Source organism: Heteronotia binoei, chromosome 2, assembly GCF_032191835.1.
Source record: "Heteronotia binoei isolate CCM8104 ecotype False Entrance Well chromosome 2, APGP_CSIRO_Hbin_v1, whole genome shotgun sequence".
Classification (NCBI taxonomy): Eukaryota; Metazoa; Chordata; class Lepidosauria; order Squamata; family Gekkonidae; genus Heteronotia; species Heteronotia binoei.
Window position 1 is genome coordinate 80,088,399 of NC_083224.1, and position 23,949 is coordinate 80,112,347.

Consider the following 23,949-nt stretch of genomic DNA (forward strand, 5'->3'; position numbering starts at 1 on the left):
CCTGGTTTGGATGCCCTCTCCCCACTTCAGGGTTATCAGAGAGGGGAGTGGGGAGTGGGAGGGAAATGTCTGCTGGACACTCCATTATATCCTATTTATTTATTTATTTTTCACATTTATATTCCGCCCTCCCTGCCGAAGCAGGCTCAGGGCAGCTATGGAGATTGATTCTCCTGTATACCATATGAAAATCAATCTGTGGGTATCTGGGGCTCTGTGGGGGGCCCTGTTTTTGAGGTGGAGGCACTAGATTTTCAGCATAGCATCTAGTGCCTCTCCTCATCCAAGTTTCAAAAAGATTGGTCTAGGGGGTCTAATTCTATGAACCGCAAAAGAAGGTGCCCCTATCCTCCAGTATTTCCAAATGGAGGGAAGACATTTAAAAGGTGTGTGGTTCGTTTAAATGTGATGGCCAGAACTCCAAAGGGAGTTCAATTATGCTTGCTCCTGGATCCACCTCCAAAGTCCTCGGATCGTTTTTGAGTTGCACCTGCCAACCCTAGGTCCAAATAAGTATTTGAATAACTGGTCTTCTGTTGCTGAGGATAATATGACGAAGTTTCGTTGGCTGTGGCATATGTTTACCTCAGAGTCAGCTACAGATATCTTTTGGTGAAAGAAACACCCATGTGCCACAGCCATTATTTCATCACCAGTTAACTGCTGAAGTGCTTGGTCACATAAACCTGCCTGAATGGAAACAATGAGCTGGCGGACACACCAGTGGCATAATAACTACTGCTACAGGTCCCCATGAAATTTGCTAGAGCTCATGAACTGAATTGTCTATAAAAACACAAAGTTTCTAATGTTAGTAATTTCACTGGACTTTCCTGGTACCAGGGTGAGAATTAACTACTTCGGCTTCAATATGTCATGACAGAGCTGAACATATCTGGAATAACAGTCCCCTGAAATGCCGGACTAGAGGATCAGGCAAGCCCTTGAGTGTGGACTGAGAGCTGGGGTCCAGAGTTTAATCAGGGACAGTTTGCCAAGCTGTATAGAAGCAGGTCACATGGGCACTGGTAGGCAGTGCAGCAGACAGCTGAAGCTCAAATTAAGCCATGGATATGAGCTTGAGGGCAGGAAGAAAAATGCAGGATGAAACCCACACCTTGTAAAAAAAAAACCTTCCTATTTTAATGGCTGTGGATCTATTTATTTAGGATATTTTTATGCTACCTCTTCAGAGTCCTGTGTGAAGCAGTTTACCATTAAACATGTCACAGTACAAAAACAAGCCATTGGACATAAACAGTATCAAAATTATATAGCAAAAGCAGACCATTAAAAGGCTTAAAAGACAAAAACACTAATTAAAATCCTGAGTAAAAAGATGTGTTTTGGCCTGAGCAGTGCCTAAAAGAAAGTAAGGAAGGAACCATATGAACCACAAGGACATTCCAGTGGCCAAGCCACAAAATGCCCTGTCTCTGGTCACTATCTCCCTTGCCTCTGAAGGTTGGGTCATAAAGAGCAGAGCTTGAGAGGCAGATCTAAACTGGTGAGCTGGATAGTTGGAAGGAGGCAGTCCTTCATGTACCCTGGCTTTAGGGCCTTAAAGGAAAGAACCAACACTTTGAATTGACCCTAGGAACAGATGGGTAGCTGCTGCAGCTCTTTCAGTACAAGAATAATATGATGGGTTAACTGGAGATAGACAGTCATAAAAGACATACTGATAGACCAGCTGTGGACTTAATGTACACACAAACTGAGGAATCACAAGAAAGGAGAACAATTTGAACCCCCCCCCCCCACACACAGGCTCCTATAGGTTCTTAGGGACTCAAGCAAATTAATCTCCCCTCTTTGCTTCTTCTCTTTTCCTAATTATCAACTGCTGACAACATTCCATGCATATTCAGTTCTCATCCTGCTGTGTTAAAGTTTTTTTTCTTTTGGTTTATCATATTTTTCTACATACTGGATAACCCCCACAAATGTAGAGATCCTTCCTTTGCTTGTGAGTAGCCTGGCTTTGCTGGCTTTATGATTGATGTGTGGAAAAGCCACTATATTATTAGATACAGTGACAAAGTCAGAGGCACACAAGTGAAGGAAAAGCAAACCGCAACTTATACCTATGTGGAACAAAATCTGTAAATAATAAAACTTCTCCTTCCTTCTCATCTATCAGGGCACTTTAGCTCTGCTCTGAGAAACAATAAATAATAATGTAAAGCTTTCGGTATAGTGGTTAAATGTGCAGACGCTTATCTGGGAGAACTGGGTTTGATTCCCCACTCCTCTCCATGCACCTGCTGATGTGACCTTGAGTCAATCTCAGGTTCTCACAGAGCTGTTCCTCTAAAGAGCAGTTTGTTACAGCTCTCTCAGCTCCACCCACCTCACAGTGTGTCTGTTGTGGAGAGGGGAAGGGAACAGAGATTGTAAACTGCTCTGAGATTCCTTTGGGTAGTGAAGGGTGGAGTATAAATCCAATCTTTTATTCTCTTCTTCCTTTTTAAAAAAAAAATGTCATTCCAAAAATTAACCCAAAGAAAAACAATCCTACTGCTACTATAAAATAACCCAATGGTGAATTGTATTAACAGGAGGTATAGTATATGACAGTTGTGTGGGTAACTAATTAACTATGTGCCTACAGGGAGGATAATAGAGCTGTGATTGCTTTATCATCTTGATTATTAGTGGCTCCAGGAAAATGCTGGTGAATCATTCTGTCATCTGAGAACATTCAACTAAATACAGTTTTTATATCAGGCACTTAGGTCATTTGGCAGGTGTGTGTCCTGTTCCAAATAAAGTGCAGGCAGCTACATGGTCATTGAGTAATGAGCTACTATCTTAAAAGCTCTATTGCACAAGTTCAAGAAGTTTCAAATGTCTGAATAGGCTCCAGTGGATAGCCTTTAAACTGATTTTCATGACATTCCTATAAATACATGACAGAGATTGTTTTAAGCATTGAAAATGTACTGGTGGTGGGTTAAATAATCTGATACTATTTTTATACCTCAGGTTACACTTAACATTGTTCTGGTTCTTATTACTTATAGCACCTTTGTCTTGCATTGATTATCCCTTCCTGTGGATATTATTCCTTTCCTTCCTCAGTCACATTGAGCTGTGGTAGAGTAGCTTGGTAGAGTAACACCCAAGTAGGATGGAAAGGAAAGGTCACCTGTGCAAGCACCAGTCGTTTCCGACTCTGGGGTGACGTTGCTTTCACACCATTTTCATGGCAGACATTTACGGGGTGGTTTGCCATTGCCTTCCTTGTTATTCTTCTAAATCAGTTTTAGAGACAATCTTACAAGAGTTCTGCTGCTCTCAGTGGAGCAACACTGAGAAAATGAATAGGCAAGCAGTCACACAAACTTGATTGGCTCCACATACCCATGGCAAATATATTATGTGCTCCATGCAAACATGGCCCATATAAAATTGCTGACTTCCTGTTTTTGTTCCTTTATTTCTCATAGGGTTTTTTAATTTATATCCCAATTTTCTCTCTGACTGGGGACCCAAAAGGGCTTTTCACATCACCCCTCTTCCTCGTCTTAAATCTTACAACCACCACCTTTTGAGGATAGGTTAGGCTGAGAGATGGTGATGAGCCCAAAGTCACCTGGCAAGCTTCCATGGCTGAGTAACATATGTGAACATCCCAGTCCTAGTCCTACACTCTAACCACTGTGCCATGCTAGCGGTGCCTTCATTCTCCAGTGGTACATACAAACAACATCCAGTAACATAAATCCCAAACTAAAACTTGCAAACAGACACATACCAGTGATGATGGAATTAACAAGAGATAAGGGCAATGAAGATACAGGACTGCAACAAACCCCACTGATGCATGGGAACTCCACTACCTTTCAGTATGATTCTATTCACACCCATTTTTCTGTGTTTAAACTAGCCCCTAAGGCTGTGTCTGAAAACATGTGATACAACAGGCTTAAGTTCACCAAGAAGGTCTTAATCTAGTCAGTAGGAGACCTACAGGTAGGATTGCTTTTTTTCTAAGCAGCAACTCCTTTGCATTTTAGGCCTTACACCTGATGTAGCCCTTTAATAAGAGCCCTGTAAACTCTTGGAGGATTGGCCTGATATGCAAAGGAGTTCCTGCTCCCAAAAAAACCCTGATGCAAACTATTATTTTCAATACCAGTTGGTTAACTTTAAAATAAAATATAATAAAGCAGATAATGTCTTTCATTCTTCTTGCATGATATTTTTGCATCTTGTTAACATGGTAAGCCATTATATTATGATGGGTTGAGTACCATTGATGTTTTTAAGAACCACATCAATTTTCACATCCCTGGTGTTGCACTCTCATCCAGGAGCAGTGTTTGCTTTTGCCTTCAATCTTAAAACGTAGTGACCACACTGTAGGTAATACGCTTTTGTTCTTTTGGGTTGTTATTCTGGCACATTTCACACACAACCAGAACTGTACTACAAGGATGAGGTCCTCAATAAAGAAAGTGGCTTTGTTTTACCAGAATGAAAATCCAAGATTCTCTCCACCCTGTATTATAATACATCCTCATTATGGCTATTAGATAATCATATTCTAGGCTCTCTCAGCCAATTTCTGTGAAGCTGCACTGTCTTGGCAAGAAAGGCAAAGTACAAAGGGAAGTATAAATTACAGTACAGACGTCATTTTCATGACAGCAAGAAAATGTAATTTTTTTAAAAATTGCTCAATATTACCCCCACACACACCAAAAAAACTTGCCCCATTGTAGTATTTTACTCCAGCTCAGGTGTGAAGAGGTTTAGCAAGGAAAGACAGTTTAATATTAGGCCATTCTCAGAGGCATTACAATTTTGTTCTTTTGACAAATCAGAGCAGAAATTGCTGGAAACAAGTAGAGCACTGCAACAGGGCCTACTTCCAGTGTAATTACTGGCATCTTTTTATCCCTGGGGAAGGGTGGTAATCAAGCATGATTACCAGGACTTTATGCTCTCTACCCACACCAGTCTGGTCACCAGCATTGGTCACACAGCCAGTCTTCCAACATTGAGTGCTAATGTCCATTATTGGGCAAAAGCAGCTTTCCTGCAGGTCTGAAAAACTATCATGTGCCTTTAGGCATTTTCTATTCCCCTGGTGGATTAGTGCAGTATAGTTATGGAAGTAGGACAGGCTAGCTGACTGCCATGCAGCTGTCTTTGCCAACTTCAGAATTTATATCCCAACTTAAAATATATTTGAATGTCATCATCCGTTATCATGCACACACCCCAGGAATATTCTTTTGGGGCCCTATAAATTTTAGCACTTTGAGATATTATTCAACAATACTAATTCACAGTGTGCAGCATTAGCGTATCAGCAGTCTCTAACTATTGTGTCTTTGGACTGATTGCAAACAATCACCTAAGAAACAAAGGTTGTGGCTTCACAGTAATCAACCTGACAGAGAATCTCCCCTGAAGAACTACTGAAGCCCAAGAAGCCAGTTTGATCTGAGATCAAAATTAACAAGACCAGAGAGGAAGAGTGTACTGAAGGCAGTAATTGCTCTGCAGTACCAGCTCACTGACAATCTACTGACTATACATTGTCTATATCATTTTAAGTCACACAGTTTTATTTCAGAGCCAAAGATGTTGAGAACCTTTCTGCAAAGAAGGAACAAGTACTTTGTATCTTTCCAGCAACATACTTAAATTGCTACATTTTTATTAAAGTAACAAAAGTGTACATTTCTCAATATATCTGTACATTTTGCATATAAAAACACTATTGTACAATGCTTAGCCCTCCCCTCCCAGCCCCCAAAACAAAATAGCTTACAAACTTTTCAGTTATTTTCACCAATTATGAAAGTAGGTCCCATTCAATAGTCCAGCTCAAGTTTTGCAAACTTTTTTGAAAAGGAGAGGGGGGGAAAGACACACACGCAAAGGCTGTTCCTAAGACACAGTTCTTCAGCACTGCAACAGGTTGTGTCAGGCTTATTAGAAGGCAACAAAGAGCATACATAAATTCACAGCTTTTACATGCACAAATTACAAAATAGATCCTGTCCAAATTTGGTTGGCTTAAGGCTAACAAAAACATCCTAATACTAGATTCCATGCCAGATACAATAGCACGCTATTTGGTAACAACCTTTACTGTTTCCCCCAACAACCTTTCAAGGACACTGAGAAGGAAAACAAAGGAGATGGAATAAGCATTTGGTTTTTACAAGCACCCTTAGTTGGTATGGAGGGAGTAAAAGGAAATGTCAAGATACCTTTAAACAGAGTTGCATTAATCATGGCAGCCTAGCAAGCCACACAAGTACTGGCATTTGGGAAATTCCAAGTAGAGGCAGGGAGTGCAGCAAAATAACCATTTTTCCTGGACATACCACAGTTCCCACTCATATCATGTTTTCTGTGCACTGGATAAGGAATGAGACTCCATGCAGACTAGAACAGATACGCTTCTGGGAGGGGGAAGCTACAGTGCAGAAAATGTTCCCCTTTACATGTCACCAAATATTGCACAATTATGCTAACGGAGTGGAGACATTTTTTTAGCTTATAGGGGACGCTTAGTGCTTCACAACTTTTGTATTTGCTGACTAGAGGTTCTGCTCTTCAAAACAAGATCATATATGAAATCAGAAGAAACAAAACAATTCACTGATGCGCTGTTGCAGTTACAAATTTTGCAAGTTAAGAGATCTGGGACACAATGCACCAGAACTTCTCCTGCACAAGCATCACTGATATGAATGGGAATTGTACAAGAATACAGTCAAAGTTCTTGAAAAGCTTCCACTCATCTCAGTGGTTGCACAAAAGAAAATTCTGACAAATCAGGCCCTTTTAGAAAAGCTTTTAAACTATTCTGTACAAAAGGCCATCATGCCTCTTAAATGGCATGCTGTTGTGGTATTGAGATTTCCCAGTTCAGACATCCACACACCCAAGCACAAACATTTGAAGAGTTTTGAGTTTTTTTAAAAAAAATTACAGAAGCTTTGACAACAAAAGCTATCCCAGAGAATCTCCTCCTCCTCCAGAGTGCCCAAGGTTTATGAAACATATTGCACAGTGTCTGAGAACTCAATTCACAAAAGGTAGGAGGAGCAACTCTGGGGATTGCAAAGCAGTTGCCTCTTCAAAACAGAAGAGCCAAACCAACCGTGTGCTCTGAAGCAGATTTTTAATATTTAAGTGCCTTGTTTTTGTAATTGCTTCTCAGTATTTATTGGCAGCATTGTTAGGAATTTTGCAAGGGCAAGATAAAGGCAGTGAAACAGACAAAACTCAGTGGACATTTTCCAAACAGGTGGATTAAGTTCACATTGGCCATTTTATTTTTTTGTGTTTGGGAGTTGATTTCCAGACTAACCAGACAGTGCAATCTAAACAGTGTTACATCCTTCTAAGCCCACAGGACTTAAGGGTGTAACTCTCCTTAGGACCAGATAGACGTACCAGATCCTGGACCTGCCTGCCAAGCAAAGTTCCTTAGTATTTCACAATGCAAACTGGGAATTTTGCATGAACATGAAGAACAGGATGAGGTGCAGAAGGGAATCAAGCTCCTGTGCAAAGCAATGGGCTGACGCTTGAAATTCCACCACCCAAGGGACTGAAAATGTGGCTACAGATGTGACTGGGTGCTTTAACAAAACACACTGATATCATGGGGAGGGGAAAAGTTGAGGGATAGCCGGTGAAACTAGTGAGGAAACAAACTTGTATCGATGTAAGAAAATGAACAGGCAACTTTTGAAGAAATGAAAAGGCAAGGCTAGAATAAGCTCACAATGTCCCAATCAACACATATGGTTCATTGCTTAAGTACTACCATCCTGGCATTCTGGCCTTGAGATTCACAGTTGTTGCACTTATCCCAGAATGAGTCACTGCTTAAAAGTGCTTTGCCCTGCCCCACCCCCCTGTACTCTGGTTTCCAACCCTGCAGTTTCCCAGATAGGCAGGCCAATCCTCCAGAATTGTCATCCAACACTAATTAGGTAGATATTGGCATTGTTTTAATAAACTCACAAGCTTGCAACAGCTTTAGAAAGGCACCTCAACACCACTCCACAGAAAGAGCAGTGCCTGCTACTGGATTTCATTTTGGATTTTCTCTTTTTTAAAAAAATATAAATAGCTCTTCATTTTTTAAAAATACATCCTCAGGTGAGGTATACAGTAGCCCATGTCTTGGCAGTGTAAAGACAACTGGGAGCGCTTAACTGGAGACTGTCATCATGTAGTTTTTGGAAGGGCTGGTACGCCCCAGCATCATCTGATTTTTGCAAGTGAGCATCCCATAGGAGCTCACAGGTGCTGCTGATCCCTCATATAAAACACAGATGGATCCATCCTCACCAATTCGGTAGGAGACCTCAAAAGGGTCTACCCACAGTGTGAGTTCACTGGGGAGCAGCTGGTATAACTGCTGGAGGCTGAGTCCAATCTGGCTAGCTGCCTTGCTGATGATAGGGTCCATTTTATGGTTGATACGGATGCAGCGGTAGCCAGAGCCTTTGAAGGGTTTCTCAGGGAACCAGTGATGTTTGTAATGTTCTGAAAAAGGTGAAGAGATAAAACAAGAATGGTAAGCAATTGCAATAGGCCATTTTCACAGTAAGAGATACCACACACAAAAATGGAGCAACAGATATCTGTAGAGTGGTTTCTTTTAGGATCCTGTCCTACATCTAGGGTTTTGTCTTTGTACTTGAGTCAGGCACAATTCTCTGTTTTCTTCTTGTGATATGGACTATGGTACCTTGATATTTCTCTTTGTTCTCCCCACCCCCCATGATTTCCTTTTAGACAATTCAAGTACTGTTTTCCAAGATGAATGATACTAAAATGGACTAGTACACTGAACTTATTCATTGTTACTCCTATTTGAAGTTTAACCATATGGAAGCTTTCTTTTTCAAATTATCAGGAATTCAGAAGACAGGTTCTGAAGGGTCCAGGAGATTTTCTGAATGGATTTGTCAGCTCACTTTGCCAATTACTTAAAGCTGTTCAGCAGACAGCATCATTAGCACAACCCCCTAGCAATCTTCTCCCCACCCCAAGCTAAAGCACAGCCTCTGTTCCATAAGAGTGTGCTTAGAAAGCCCTTCTAATGGTGTTCTATATAGAATAATGTCAGAGGCTAGGCAACAGTCTTGACCAAGGCTGCTCACGGTAGCCAACAGAAAGACTGAGATGGAAGTATCTGGGGTGCAACTTAGAAGTTCCCTTAAGAGGAGAGAAACAAATTCAAACCCCAGTATGGCTGAAAGTATTTTGAAGACTAGGCCTCAGCATCAACACACTAAGTACAGCAACTCAAAGCAGTGCTTCTGGTGACACCAGCTGCTTACAGACAAATCTACTGAGCTCACAGGCGCTTGGAAAATAAAAACAAGAACCACAGGGGTCCCCTGAAGCACACATCTGCTTCCTCGTTTTAATTCTTCATTTTAATGCAGATGGTGCAAAGAGAATTTCCCCGAGAATGCCTGCCATCCCTCACTAGCTTTCTCAATTATAAAAACACAGAAGTCGCCTTTTTCAGGCACACAGCAATACTTTGCTTGGGGGAGGTTAACGTTTGCCTCCTACTTGACAATATTTATGCTTTCCCAGCTACAAAAATTTACCAATTCCACAGTTTCAAAAAAAAACCTCCCCCCAAAACTCCAACTGCAAGTTACAGTTAAAGGAGAGGCAACCACAGAGCATTCGAAATAGTCTTTTACGTCTGAGCAGAGATTTAAGAGAGCAAAAGTTACCGCCCAGACGAACAAAGAGGAAGCAAGCAAGGACGGCAGAGAGTAAACAGAAGAATCATTTTTACACTTGCTCAGCGAAAGAAATGTGAAGTCTGACCAGACGTCTCTCTGCCTGGCCAAAGAAATGGGGCCCAGAGGCAGAAAGATCCCCCGAACAGGCAGGCTCCGTTCTCACCTGTGAGCGCCTCTTCAAGGGCCCCGCTGAAAACCTGAAGCTGCTGCTCACTAACGCAGCCCCGGGTCCGGAGCAAGCTGGACACGAAGCCCACGGCAGCGGCGATCTCGGGGACCATGTCTGGCCGGCTGCAGTTGCTAACGCAGCTTCCATTCCAGTGCTGGATCTGGCTCATGTCTAGTTTACTACGGAGGTCAGAGAGGCCCCTTTAAGGCTCCGGGTTGAGGATTAGGAGGAGGTACAATAAAGCGGACTGAGTAATTCGATTCTTCACGTCCGCAGAAGCAGCGGCGGCTACTGCTGCTTAACGATGTTCTTCTTCGAGGGAGGCTTATTTCTCATCCGCCGCTCTCTCCCCGCTTCACTAATCCGGCTGTGGTTGCAAACCCGACTCTTAATACTCTTGGAAACGAAGGCGTCACAAGCCTGAGTGCTTCTGACTGGCTGAGCTCTTCTTGGTATGCTAATGAAGTTATGACTTCAGCAGGGTGGAAGTTGTGACGTGAGTACTGGGAAAATCGGGGCCCGAGAACGCGGTAATAGCAGCTGGGGTTAGGAATGGGGAAGGGGGTGGAGAGGAGGTTCCTGTCAGAGGACTATTTTTAGGGCTTTGCCTAGTAGGGGAGCTGTAGGATTAAGAGCGAAGATTGCATCTTTCCAGTTGCAGTAGTATTTGTCTAGTAATCAGACAAATCAGAGGTGGCTCAAATCAAAGCAAGGGGGAGCCGTTACTTCTGAGCACAGTTCCTAAAGACAGTCTGGCCTTTTTAATCAGGCCGGCATGCCAGTCCTAAACATATTTGCAATCCAGCCTGTGCGTGTTTACATAGAATTTGCATCAAGGCCACTACATTTGTATCTATGGTCCAAATAGTAAACTGATGACAAGGGTCATATTTAGGGATGCCTGGGTTGGGAAATTCCTAGAGATGGGGCGGGGGGGGGGGTGTAGAGTCTGAAGGCAGGGTTTGGGGAGATGAAAGACTATGAGTGTAACAACATAGAGTCCACCTTCCATAGCAGCTGTTTTCTACAGGGGAACTGAACTCTGCTGGAGATATCCAGGAGATTTCCAGCCATTACCTTTTAGAAATTTTAAATTAGACTGTTTAAATAAGCTACTGTTTTTAAATATTTATTGTATAATTTACTGTATTTGAGGTTGTTAGCCGCCCTGAGCCTGCTTCAGCGGGGAGGGCGGGATACAAATAAAATGTTGTTGTTACCTGGAGGTTGACAACCCATGGTATATTCCTTATCCCCTCCTTACACCTTCTGGCATTTGTAAATTTTTTCCTCCATTTTGCTTTTAATGGTTTGAAAAAGGTCTACCATTTATTAACTTTGTAGCCCATCTTTCTCACTGAGACTGAAGGCAGATTACACAGTGTAACACAATGCACACACATAGCACGAGACAGCCAAGAAATCTGAGGTCCCCATTGCGAAGCTGGGGTGTGTGTGTCACAGTGACCACTGTCACTTTCTTGGTAACCACCAAGTTTTTCCAGAAAGTGGGTGGGGCCAGATGAAGCTTTTGCTCAACAGGGCTTCCAGTTGGCCATTGGTGATCAGATTGGCTGTTCAGATTTTTAAAAAGACAGTCTGGCAACAGCTGCTACCACACCACAAGGATCTACACTGCATGACTGAAGGTAAGCTATGTGTATGCGAGAAAATATTTTTAAAACATGTTCATTTAAAAAGGCACCCTGTTAAAAAGAGTTTCTGCCTGAAATGTTGTGTTACTATCAGAATTATGTATATAACCTCAGTCCCTGACATTTTCTGCTTGGTTCCACCTACAGCAGAAGCCACTCTGTGTTTGTATTCCCCACCCTGTGTCACAAATTCAAAACTTGCTCATAGGCTCAAAAAGGCTGGGAATTTCTGCAACAAAATATGCAATAGAACTAGGTTTACAAATATTAGAAACAGTGCAAAAAAGTATCAATCATGTTATATCATAAACAGTGCAAAAATGGATTTACAAAAGTAGAAAAGAGTGCAGTAAGAGCAAGATAATACATACAATGAACAGTGAAATAGACTGAAATTCTATGCATGTTATAAAAGTTTCCTCCATTCTATTATGTAAGGTCTCCTGAACAATTCTGTTTTACATAGTTTGTGGAATAACAGAAGTTACTTCAATCTAGGCCCAGTGGGGAAACAGAAGAAAGATGAGTCTCTCCCCTACATACAGCATGCCTACCCATTTTTTTTTCTTTTTAATGTTCTCATTGCAAAATATATGTTTCTCTGCCATTCACAGTCTGTTCAAATACCAGTCCACTTGGAATAAATAGGTAAAACAAAAACAGCCTTGTATTGTGAAACCTTGGCTGACTTCCTCAAGATGACAGAGAGGAAAACAGACAGAACTAGAACATTTGAGACTTTTCTTGCCTTGATTTCTCTCTGACATTTCCCACCCTACCCAGCTCTAATGAGAAAACAACTGTTTTCATTATGCTTTTATGGAGAATTATGGTATTAAGTGAAACTGGGTCTAGTCTGTATTTTTAGCTATTTGAATGTCTGTCCGAATCTGCCATAAGGGTGGGATTTGCAATGTTGTGCTCTATAATGTCAGATGCTAAAACAGCTTGGAAGGTTTTATCAGGCTTTAATAATATGTAGCAGCTGGAGCGGAGGTCAGGAGGAGGACTGATCTCTAACTGTGTGCACTTCTGGCCTGCCCCAGATTTTCTGCCTGACCATCTGAAACCAAATAGGAGTAAGAAAATGTGCAAACCCTAGCTCCCATTTTTAAATCAATGTAGTTAGAAAAGATGTGGTGGATGAGGTGATATTGTTATATTTTGTCTCATTGTTCAGCTGGAGGTGGCCCAAGCTTAGGATTGCCAGGTCTATGGTGGGAGACCTCCCACCAGCAAACCCCCCCCCCCCCCGCCCAACTGTCCACCACTGTTCTGTTAGCAGAAAATTAAATTTAAAATATTGCAGTCAGCACGACAGCATTGCATTTTAACATTCCTCCTCTCTAAGAATCTTCATGAATTCTATGGGTGCATTCACACACTAAATAATGCGCTTTGCAATTGGATTTTTACTGTGTAAGAATAGCAGTCCATTTGCAAACAGTTGCCATGTAGGGCCCTAGGATTTTACATCATGTCAAAAGTTGCCCCCAAAGTGATGTACCACTCCTATGTCCTCCTCCCCCCTGACTCCCACCATTTGCCAGCTCCTGGCTGGCTACCCTACCAAGCCATTCTGACAAAAAATTCAAATGTTGTCTCCCTCAATGCTGATAAAATATATTAGTAAACTAAATTAACAGTTTGCTGCCATTTCCCCAAAAGCTGCCATCTGCAGTAGGCAGTTTTATCTTGGCCATTAGTAAGGCAGGCCCTGCTGTGCTTGCCAGCCTCCAGGTGGGGCCTGGAGATATCCTGTAATTACAGTTGATCTCCACAAAGAGAATTCAGTACCCCTGAAATGGCAGCTTCAGAAGGCTAAGGCCACTGCTGGCAACTCCTAGGGGCAGAGCCCTGGAAAATGGCATCACCGATGCTATATTCTGGACAAAATCTGGAAGATCACTGGAGTACCAAAAGCATCGGGGGGGGGGGGTACTTCTGGGTTTTACCTGGTAACCTCATAGTGTCAGCAGTGCAATCCCCCCCCCTCCTCTCCACTGAATCTATTGGTAGTGAGCACCTGGGTGTAGCAATTTCCTACTGCTGCCTGGCAACCCTAAACAGATTCTAAATTTTCAATGAGTTATTTTTTGACAATGAGAATGTAAAGCTCCTGAAAGAGGATCATTATGAATATGAAAAGTGTGCCACTGATGTGCAGGCACTTATAGACAGTAGGAAGCCATATTTATAAAAAGTGATTGAATGTATTTTTTTTTATTTTATTCGATTTATTTACTGCAAGCAGGGTTGCAGTAAATGTTGCACAACATTGCAAATTTACTGCAAGCAGGGTTCCTAGAGATTTAAGTTTGGTGTGTGAGGAGGACACAGGTTGGACAGCAGAAGAAGAGAAGCTCCGTGGGGCTCTCCTACCAAAGACTGTCATCTGCAGCTGCCATTTCCTCCAGGGAACTGATCTCCGTAGTCTGGAAATCAATTGCAATTTGGGGACAACTCCAGAAGTTAGTAAAAAAACAACAGAGGTTTCAGAATAAGGTGGTTTCCCTTCCTGATGGTTCTTTTAACATGCCAAATGTTGCATGTGAGAAAGGTATCCATGTCAATCAACCAGAGGTCAAGCACTCTAAAGGCATAAACATTTGTGTGCATGCACACTTCCTCAGATACATACAGATACATACATATAAATATACACAGATATAACTAGTATTGTCTCCATAAGCTTTGCAATAAACCAATGGATTTACATCATTTAAAAACTTGTTTTGTTTGTTTATTTTTAAAATGGTGATGTGCATGAGGAGGCCTACATGGATATAACTGGAATAGGAAACCTCAGCTTCACAGGTTGAAGTTGCTGCTATTTGGCCCCACCAGCAACATCCTCACATGCTTTGGTGCTAAATATCTGTATACTATCACAAAGCATCTGCTCTAGGATATTAATGCTATGAAGAGGGGGGGGGGGGAAATTCCATCTCTAAGACTGTAGCAATTTAATTATAAGCCTTGAAATCATTTTAGGTGCCAGGAAAAGCATTTCCATCATTCATTATCTAGGGCATTTTTTTCCTGAGATGTATCCCAGTGAGGGAATGAAAATGGACCCTTGCCAAAATAGCAGTGTCAAGCTAGCAGGTATGGTGTTCATACAGACCCATTTCCACTCCACTCACAGCCTCTGCACATCCCTCCCCTTTCCCTCATCACACCTGTGCAAAAATGCAAGACAAAAGCAACTATGCCAATGTCACCTATGTGCCATTTTTTAAATGTGCTATTTTAAAATGGCTTTTTGTACCACTATCATATGGCTCTTGCTTTTACTGAAATCACTACAGTTTTTCTACAAATATTCTCAAAAGTTCTAGAAAAGCTTGTATTTGTAAATTCTTTTTCATCTACATAAAATAAATAAATAACTTAGAAGGAGGAAGAGAAAACATGTATCATTGACACCTGGAAAGAATAGTATTTCCTAGAAGAGCTTTTAAGAGAGCCAGTGGAGGAGCAGCCATGCAGAGCAAAACCAGAAAGGAATCTTGTGGCACTAAAATCTACATTCCTCTAAGCAGACTGGGAAATGCCCAGCTATGGGCATTGGAGGAAGGACTGCTTCCGTAGAAGTATACACCTGAAGAAGCAAGCACATAGGGAATTTTCTTCTGGGAGTCTCCATCAAGATAGTATCATGGATCCAGTCTTAGACTGGAACAAGTTCCTCCAGCCTAAGGAACCTTCCTCCAAATTGAGTGGTTGTTAGTCGGAGGAAGGCTTCAAGCTTTGTTCAGTGGAGTGGTAGGATAGTTGGAACATCTGCATATGTATGCTTTAAGAGCACAGTGGTTCTGCATTAGGAAAAATGGCAAAAACATATCAGGACCTGGGGTCTATGGAAGTCCATATGGAGATGGAGAGAGCCTGGAAGTGTGTAAAGCAAGCCCAACCTCATTCCAGAATACCACAGATCTGTGCATGATGACATAAGGGGGAATGCAAGGATTCAGATGACAGTTGTAGGGATATGGGAGCATTCACTCAAGGAATAAATAATACCTATCTCTTGCCTTAGTAGTATGAGAATTACTAGAGCTTTTTAGGAGATGCCATTTTATTTGCTAGGGTGGGGTTATCTAGGGTTTTATTTTATTCTGTTTGGTTAAAACTTCATCTGTAAGCTACCTTGAACCACAAGGAAAGGCAAGACATAGTAGTTTAATAAAGAATTGATAGTAGTTTGAGATCCTACCAACAGCAGAAATTGAACCATAGGTATGCTTGAATGCAGCAGCTCTTTTAGTGTGATAGAATTTTGGACATCAGAGAAACTGAAGCTAGTGTTTCTCCCAGTTATCCCTCCATGATTATTTGGCTGTTATTTTATATATTAATTTATTTCATTTTACATTTTCTCAGTGGGGACTCAAAGCGTCTTATATCCTCTCTTCTATTTTATCTTCACAAAAACCCCATGGTAAACTGAGAATGTCACCCAAGGTCACTCAGCAAGCTCCATGGCAGAATGGGAATTTGAACCGGGGCCTTTCAGAACCTAGTCCAACACTGTAACCATTGCACCAAAACTAGCTAACCACATGGTTCAGTTGTGTGCCCCATCATCTCCCTGGTATGTCTCTGCATCCCTCCTGTTAGCAGTATCCTCTCTACCAGCTCCTCAGTCCATCAACTGCAAATGTTCAAGTTGGCCAAAAGCCCCCACAGATCCCCTGATAAAAGTTTCCTCTGTCCCCTCCCCAATTCAGAAGCACACAATAAGCTAGAACAGGGGTCCCCAACCACCGGGCCGTGGACCAGTACCGGTCTGTGCCCTGCTAGCAACTGGGCCATGGAGTGAGGCAGAACAGCCCCAGACTAAAGAAGCAGCATGGCCTCACTCCAAGACTGCCATCCCTTGCAGCATCCCGGACCAGTAGAATGGGCAGTGCTGCTGTGATCTTAGCCTACCCCTCATTTATAGACTCTTTAAATGGGAAGGGGAGGCAGAAACAGCTCCAGTCTCCCCCCCCCCCGCCATTTAAAGATCCCCATGGGGGGCAGGGATGTGTCGTGGGCGAGGGGGAGCCTGGGGTGTCAAACCCCCCCACCGGTCCTTAGAAAAATTGTCTTCCACAAAATCGTCCCTGGTGCCAAAAAGGTTGGGGGCCCCTGAGCTAGAATATGCTTCTGCTTCCTGGACTCCTAGGCTGACCAGGAGGACCCCTGGAATTTTGTATTCTAGGTCCTTCCTCTAGCAATCCTGATAGTTTCTCTGCAGCAATTCTAAGCAAAGTTACATCCTCCTAAGTCCCTTGATTTTGAAGACTGTTAACACTGCTTAGGATAGCACTATAAGTGCTGATCTAGTAAGAACAGCAGTACTCAAAACTTTGTAGCTTACTAATTTTATTTCCCTCATTATGGAAAATTTGTGTTATCCTAAGCTATGCTACCTAAACAGGACCTTCTTCCTTGCTCATAATTGCTTTCCCTTGAATATTGCTCCTCAGACGGGAATATCCCAACAATTCACACTCACTTCATCCACCCACGCCTTCATTCACAGGAGGCAAAGCCCTGTTGGCTTAGGGGGTTTTCTAGACCAGGTCTTGCAAATGCAGTTAGTCTGCTAATTTGTGAACTCATCAGGACTTCTTTTCTGAGTGAACATGTCTGAGGTTGGGCTGGAAGATTATTTCATATATGACACAAACAGCCAATCCTGTATGTGTTTCTGAGTAGTAAATTTCACTAAGTTTAGTGAGACTCTCTCTCCCTTGTAAGGGTGAAAGTGCTTATCGCTTAAAAAGTACAAGTGTGTCTTTTGCATGCTGTTTATTCCATGTGTTGACAATGTGGAAGAAAAAAAGCAATGTATATCCTAGACAACATAATCTTTATATCTGCATTACAGGTAGAGATCACAGCTTTGTATTGGCTCTGCTCTTGTGCCTTTAATGGCTTTAACTGGATATGCAGAAATGTGCAGTGCAACCTACACAATTGCTCAGAAGTAAGTTCCACTGAGTTCAATAGGCAGTTGGCCCCCTTTCTGGAACGTCGCGACCTCGCAACAGTGATCCATGCAACGGTCACCTCAAGATTGAACTACTGTAATGCCCTCTACTTGGGGCTACCTCTGTGCCGGACCTGGAAGCTGCAGCTGGTGCAGAACGCGTCGGCCAGGCTACTATTGGGGCTCTCGAAATGGGAGCACATACGGCCGGGGCTGCGCGAACTGCACTGGCTGCCAATTACCTACCGAGTCCAGTACAAAGTGTTGGTTATTACCTTTAAAGCCCTAAATGGCCGAGGACCAGCCTACCTAAGGGACCGTCTCTCCCCATATGAACCCCAGAGAGCACTGAGGTCAGTGGGTAAAAATAAAGTGACCATCCCTGGGCCGAGAGAGGTCAAACTTCAAAACACCAGAACACGGGCCTTTTCAGCTGTGGCTCCTGCACTGTGGAACCAACTTCCGAAGGAAGTGCGGGCCCTGCGGAACCTTGACCAGTTCCGCAGGGCCTGCAAGACCGCCCTTTTCAGACAAGCCTATGCTGATATCGACTGCTGAGTTGCTAAGAATAAAGAACCGCCATCTATAATACGATCACGGAACTATCTAAACTGGCAGAACCAGCGCCAAACAATTTTATTGCTGCCAGATATATTTAATGTAATTTGAATTATGTATTTTAACTTAATCAACTGGGGTTTCTTATGTCTAATTTCTTTTTAATTGTTAAATTTAAAGTTTTATCTATTTATGTTAACTGTGTGAAATGTTGTTAGCCGCCCTGAGCCACCTAGGCGGGGAGGGCGGGATATAAATAAAATCTATTATTATTATTATTATTATCAATAGAGCTTGCTTCTATTAAGGATAGGATTGCCTTGGCTTCTCCTGCTTCTTCCACACAGAGATGGAGGAAGCTTCACCTGTGTAATTTCTGCTTTTCACGCTGTTTGAGAAAGCTGAGCATGATGTGACTTGCTGAAGTTTATGAGTGGTCTCTGTCTCTGTACAATCATTGAAAATTTACTCATCCTACAACAGAGTTGTGTGATGTAGTGCCCCACCCACAATTCAACAGAACTGGAGGCTTTTGCCCTACATGAACTTTGTCTGCATGTCCAAGACTTATCTGTGCTAAGGAAGAAGATTTACATATTTGAAACAAGTGACAGCAACTTTGGATTCTTTATTCTTTGCCAGATTCATTAATGTTTGGATTTAAGTATCACTGATCAGAAGTCTTGGACTTTTGACCACTATATGATCTCATGGACTTTTGTACTTGATTCAGACTGAGATTTTCTGCAGTTGTTACGTTACTTAAATCCTATATATATAAAAGCCCTTTCATGGGGGCAAAATGGAGCACCCTGATTAGTTGGGACTGTGCTACATCGATCTTTGGCCCATCAAACCATCAGTCAAGGTCTGTTGCATTCCATTGACTGAGGATTGAGGCTGTGCTTCACAGAGGAGAGAAAGAAAGCCTTCCCTCAATTGGCTGAGGATAGGATTAGGAGGGAAATAGCCACAGAAAGCCTTTCCCCAATTGGCTGAGGGCTCCTGGGTCTTTCTGGTGAGTGTATAAAAGGAAGAGAAGGAAGCAGAGCCCCTCTGTTTGTTTGGAGCATCTCTGCATTTATTTTCCTGTTAGTCTGTTAGTTGAAATATAGCAGATGGTTACATTCAGTAGTTTCGATGAGGTGAGTAAGTTGTCCCAGTGAGATCACAAAAGCATGTGTTTGTAAACTGTTTGTTTGGCTGCTTTGTGTGTGAGAGAAAGATTGTGTGTTCACTTTCATTTAGTGGAAGTGTAGTCAGATGCTGGAGGATGAGGAAATGAAGACTGTGTTCAGGGGAACGGCATTGTTGTATTTTTATTTTTTGAGGGATGGGAAATCTCCTGACTCCACCTGCAAAGTCCCCAGGTATTTTCTGAGTTGGACCTGGCAATCCTACAACCAAACTTGGTTCTGTCAGTAAAAGGCTGGGAGAGGAGGCCCTTTCTAGGCCTATTTTGGCCTTTGAGGGAGAAGTCATTGGGGCTAGTCCTGACTAGGGCTGCCAGTTCCAGGTTGATGGGAAATTCTTGGAGATTTTGTGGTGGAGTCTACAGAAGCTAGACTTTGGGAAGGGGAAAGGCCCCAGTTAAAGATAATGCCACAGAGTCCACCCTCCAAAGTAGTTATTTTCTCCAAGGGGAAAGAGTTCTGTTGTCTGGAGTTCAGTTGCGATACCAGGATATCTTCAGCCTCCTCCTGGAAGTTTCCTGCTCTAGGCCTGGCAGCACCCACTGGGTGACTTGATGCCACCTAAATGGCATGATTTAACTAGGCCTGGCTGCTTGCTCCTGTTTAGAAAATACAAAAAATAAATACTGTGATATACTGGCTAACAACAGTTAGTAAAACATTTTTAAAAAGTCATATAAATATTTTAAACACATTATAAAGAAGTTCAGCTTTATAAGATTGCAAATAAAAGTCCATTCCATGAGCACCTGGATGCAGGCTCATTTCATCAAAAGTCTTCTTCAGGAGTATTTCTATTTTCTTCAAAATTATTAGCTTCTTATTACAATTCAGTGTTAATATTGGGAGCCAGCCAGGCCTTAAAGTCTTCTCTAAGCACATGCAAAAACCTTCTGAATTTGGCTGGCAAAATGCTCTCTGCAACCTCTTTATTTTCTTCAGAATTTCTCATCCTGGAATAAACCATGGTGATTATAGCAGCTGTGTCTATACAACACAAAGCTGAATGGAAGTGGATAATTTTTTAAAAAAATAAATGAATTTTTTTTTAAAAAATAGTCTTGATTATTATCAAGAATTTACCTCTCAATCCCACTTATAGTGTTTATATTTAATGTAGGAGCAAGCCAGTCCTAAACCTCTTCCCTAACCAAATGCAAAAGCCTTCGAGATTTGGCTGACCAAATGCTCTCTCTATTATGTTTATATTAGGAGCCAGCCATTCCTCAATCTCTTTTTTAACCAGATTGTGATGGCAAAATGCTCTTAATACCGCTTAAGTGTTTAATTTAGGAGCAAACCAGTCCCGAAGCAATTTTCTAACTAGATGCAAAAGCCTTCTGAATTTTACTGGCAAAATGCTTTCTCCAAAAAGCTTGAAAATTAACTCTGCTTCTAGGTAACTCCATGCAGCTGTAAAAGTATAAGACACAGTGATATAGTAAAGATTCATAAATGGTGTTCCATTAGCTCCTCAGGAAAATAATAAGTTTCTGGTATGGTTTTAAAATGTTTTAAATACTTTATTCATGTATCATTGAAGGGGATGGTGCTGCAGTTCTTTAGTAAATGTAAGAACTAGAGCCCAGTTCATCTCTTAAAATTATCATACTTAAAGTACATTTAAGTGGAAGTATTACATATGGTTTCAGCCCACAATAACTTTGACAGCCACTGTTACTTGACAGCGCTTCAGGGCAGGGTCTGCCCAGGCCCAGCCCTGAGGCATGTGGTGCCCCAGGCAGACCAACTGTCCTCCACTCCCTCCGCATGGGCACCCCTGCCCCCCCACATGCTCACAGGAATGACGCCATCCTCCTGCTTCCCTGCTTCAGCGGACATTGTAGTACAGCATTCTCTCAATAGCAAGCAGGAAGAGGCTTCAAAGCTTTTTCCTGCTGCTCGCTATTAAGAGAATGCTGTACTATGATACCCACCGAAGCAGGGGAGCAGGAGGATGGCGTCGCTCCTGTGAGTGCACTGGGGGGGGTGGCCTCTGGGAAACGCACAGGGAGGAGATGAGGCGGGCAAGCTAAGGAGGAGGGGAAGAGCTTGGCGGAGGAAGAAGCTGGCGAGCAAGGGGGGGAAGGGCTGGGCGGGCTACTGAGGGGGGGAAGGGCCAGGCGGGCAAAGGAAGAGGACGGCGGGTGAGCTACTTGGGGGAAAGGGATGAGTGGCAGCCAGCGGTGGGAGAGGGGAAGCATGGCGGGAGGGAAGCGCAGTGGAAGGAAAGGGGCTGGCAGCAGCAGCGGGGGGAGGCAAACTAGGTGGTTGTCTTGGGCACTGGAAGGGGAGAGCCCAATTTGGTGCCCCACTTCCCAGCATCCTAGGCAACCACCTAGTTTGCCTAGTGGACGAGCCGGCCCTGGGTCTGCCAGACCCAGGTTCCTATTGCGGAAGCTGACTGGGTAATTTAAGACCAGTCACAGACTTTCAGCCTAACCTACCTCACAGGGTTGTACAGATCAAAAGGAAGAGAGGAAATTTATGAAAGCTGCTTTGGTCCCCATTGTGGAGAAAGGGGCGGGGGGGGGGGGGGAGGAGATGAAAAGCTGGTCAGATAAAGGTAGGGTGATGGTTGGCTGGGAAAGAGAGAGTTGCCAACTCCAGGTTTGAAAATTCTTGGATATTTGAGGGGTGGAGCCTGGAGAGGGTGGGGTTTGAGGAAGAGTGGGAACTCAGGTACAATACCATAGACTCCACACCCAAACCAGCCAATTCCTCCTGGGGAACCACTGTTGCCAGAACTATAACTGCTTTCCAGATGGGCAGATATCAGTTCCCCTGGAGAAAATGATACACCCTGAGTCATTATATCCTGCTGAGGTCACTTCAGAGCAAGATCTGCTAGACCCAGCTTCTTGCTGTTGAAGCTGACGGGTGATTTCAGACCAGTCACAGACTTTCAGCCTAACCTGTCTTGTTGTGCAGATCAAAAGTAGATCAAAAGGAAGAGGAGAATGATGTAAGTTACTTTGGTCCCCACTGCAGAGAAAAACTGCACTTTTCCTAGATATAGATTGGAGGGAGGGGGGAGGAGATGGAAAGCAATCTACCCCCATCTCTTTTGCCCCCCATCCCTTCTTTCTCAAGATACCCCCTTCTCTTATAGCCTACCCCACATTTCCCCACTTTCTCCATTTCCCTTCCCAACAGCTGCCTTCTCAACATACCTTGCCTCCTTCTATCTTTCCCTTCCCTCCACAGTTTCCCACCCCCACCCCGCACCATGAAACTCACCCATAGCAAATTTCTAGTGCCCATTCTATTTCTCCCCACAACAGGCCTTATTACCAGTGAAATTATGTGAAATTTCTTGTCTTTGTGTAGAAAGTTTAATAATTAGTTTGTATAAGGTTTTTCATTTTCCCTTATATTTATTAAGACACACATATTTTTGATCATTATTTGTTCTTCTTCACTTTTTGCGCTACCAATCACAGCTTATATTTTCTTCTTGCATGACTGTTGCTGTGATTTCCCTTATTAAAGGCAGGGGAGTCGGGTCAGGAAAATTAGTGACAACTCTGTCAGGCAGTATCTAAGTACAAAACAATTTAAGCTCCCTGATTACTCTGCCATACCAAGCAGAGATGCTTCAACTGAAGTGTTTGTTAAATTTCAATGCAAAATAATCTTTTTTTAAAATCATTTTACAAAATAGTTTCTGTTTGGAGATGCTAGTGTGTTGGGCTATGGTTAGAAACTGCTTCCCTCCCCCTCCCAAAAAAGTTGCTAAATATCTGTTTGCGTAGACTGATCAAACAGGATTTGAAACCCGTTCTGCTGGAAACTTCGCAGCTGAGTTTGGGCTTGGGTTTCAAGGCAGTATGTTCTTATTTGTACTTCCTCACCAAACCAGGTTTAAAGCTGGCTTAGCTGGAGCAATGCATAAATATCAAGGATAATATTTGGTTTTCAAACTGGTATCAGATCATAGTGACAACAGGGCAGGTCAGCATCAGGCTGTGAGAAAGAGGAAATAAAGGTCAAAATGTGGCAGAAACATGTACTTTCCAGTCTCAGATCGTACATGTATTGTATCAGTTCTTTATGAAGCCCAATGAAGGGGGCTTTTAAAAATATATCAAATGTTCTTCAGAAATTTTTTAAAAATAAATAAAGTACCTACATCCAGATGAAAATACAAGTCATACTAAAGTGTGGAAGTGGTGCTGGTGGTGATAGCATTATCATAGATGAGTATCTCGGCACTAAATGACAGAAAATGTCAACTGCGAAAATCTTCATCATGTATATTTTTTGCTTTGTCTATAGATTCATCATTGAAATCAATGTATATTGGTTCATTGGTCTATTGATTCATAAGTAATGATATTGACATTAGAGCAGCCTTCATTAAAATAATATATGAGCACACACCTTTCATGGATAGGGCCGCATACCCCATCATAAGATATTCTTTCAGACAGTAGATATAACAATGGTCACACCCTGCTCCTGTTTTCAGTATTATTTGTGCCACCTTTATGGCACAAATGCAGCAAAACTAGCACAGGTATGCAGCACAAGAGACTTATAAAGAAGGAAGAGAGAGGTTTTAGGCCTCTGGTAGGCCAACCAAGAAGACATCTACCCATTATATATAGTTATGTATTTATTTACAAAATTTATC

General features: G+C 42.5%; 1 protein-coding gene across 1 annotated transcript; it reads right to left on the minus strand.

Annotated features, from left to right (window-relative positions):
• Positions 1-5,634: 5,634 nt before the first annotated feature.
• On the minus strand, positions 5,635-10,399 carry BTG2 (BTG anti-proliferation factor 2). The gene is made up of 2 exons (XM_060231405.1): positions 9,919-10,399; positions 5,635-8,532 (listed from the first exon to the last, which is right to left on the minus strand). Exons 1-2 carry the CDS (start codon positions 10,091-10,093, stop codon positions 8,195-8,197), a joined length of 513 nt encoding a protein of 170 aa, XP_060087388.1. The 5' UTR covers positions 10,094-10,399; the 3' UTR covers positions 5,635-8,194.
• Between the last annotated feature and the right edge of the window lie 13,550 nt (positions 10,400-23,949).

Bases quoted from the DNA above. Each gene is read 5' to 3' on its own strand.
- BTG2 (XM_060231405.1), bottom strand. From the start codon at position 10,093: ATGAGCCAGATCCAGCACTGGAATGGAAGCTGCGTTAGCAACTGCAGC. The intron at 8,533-9,918 runs GTGAGAACGGAG...CACCTTTTTCAG, and splicing joins CCTTGAAGAGGCGCTCACAG to AACATTACAAACATCACTGG.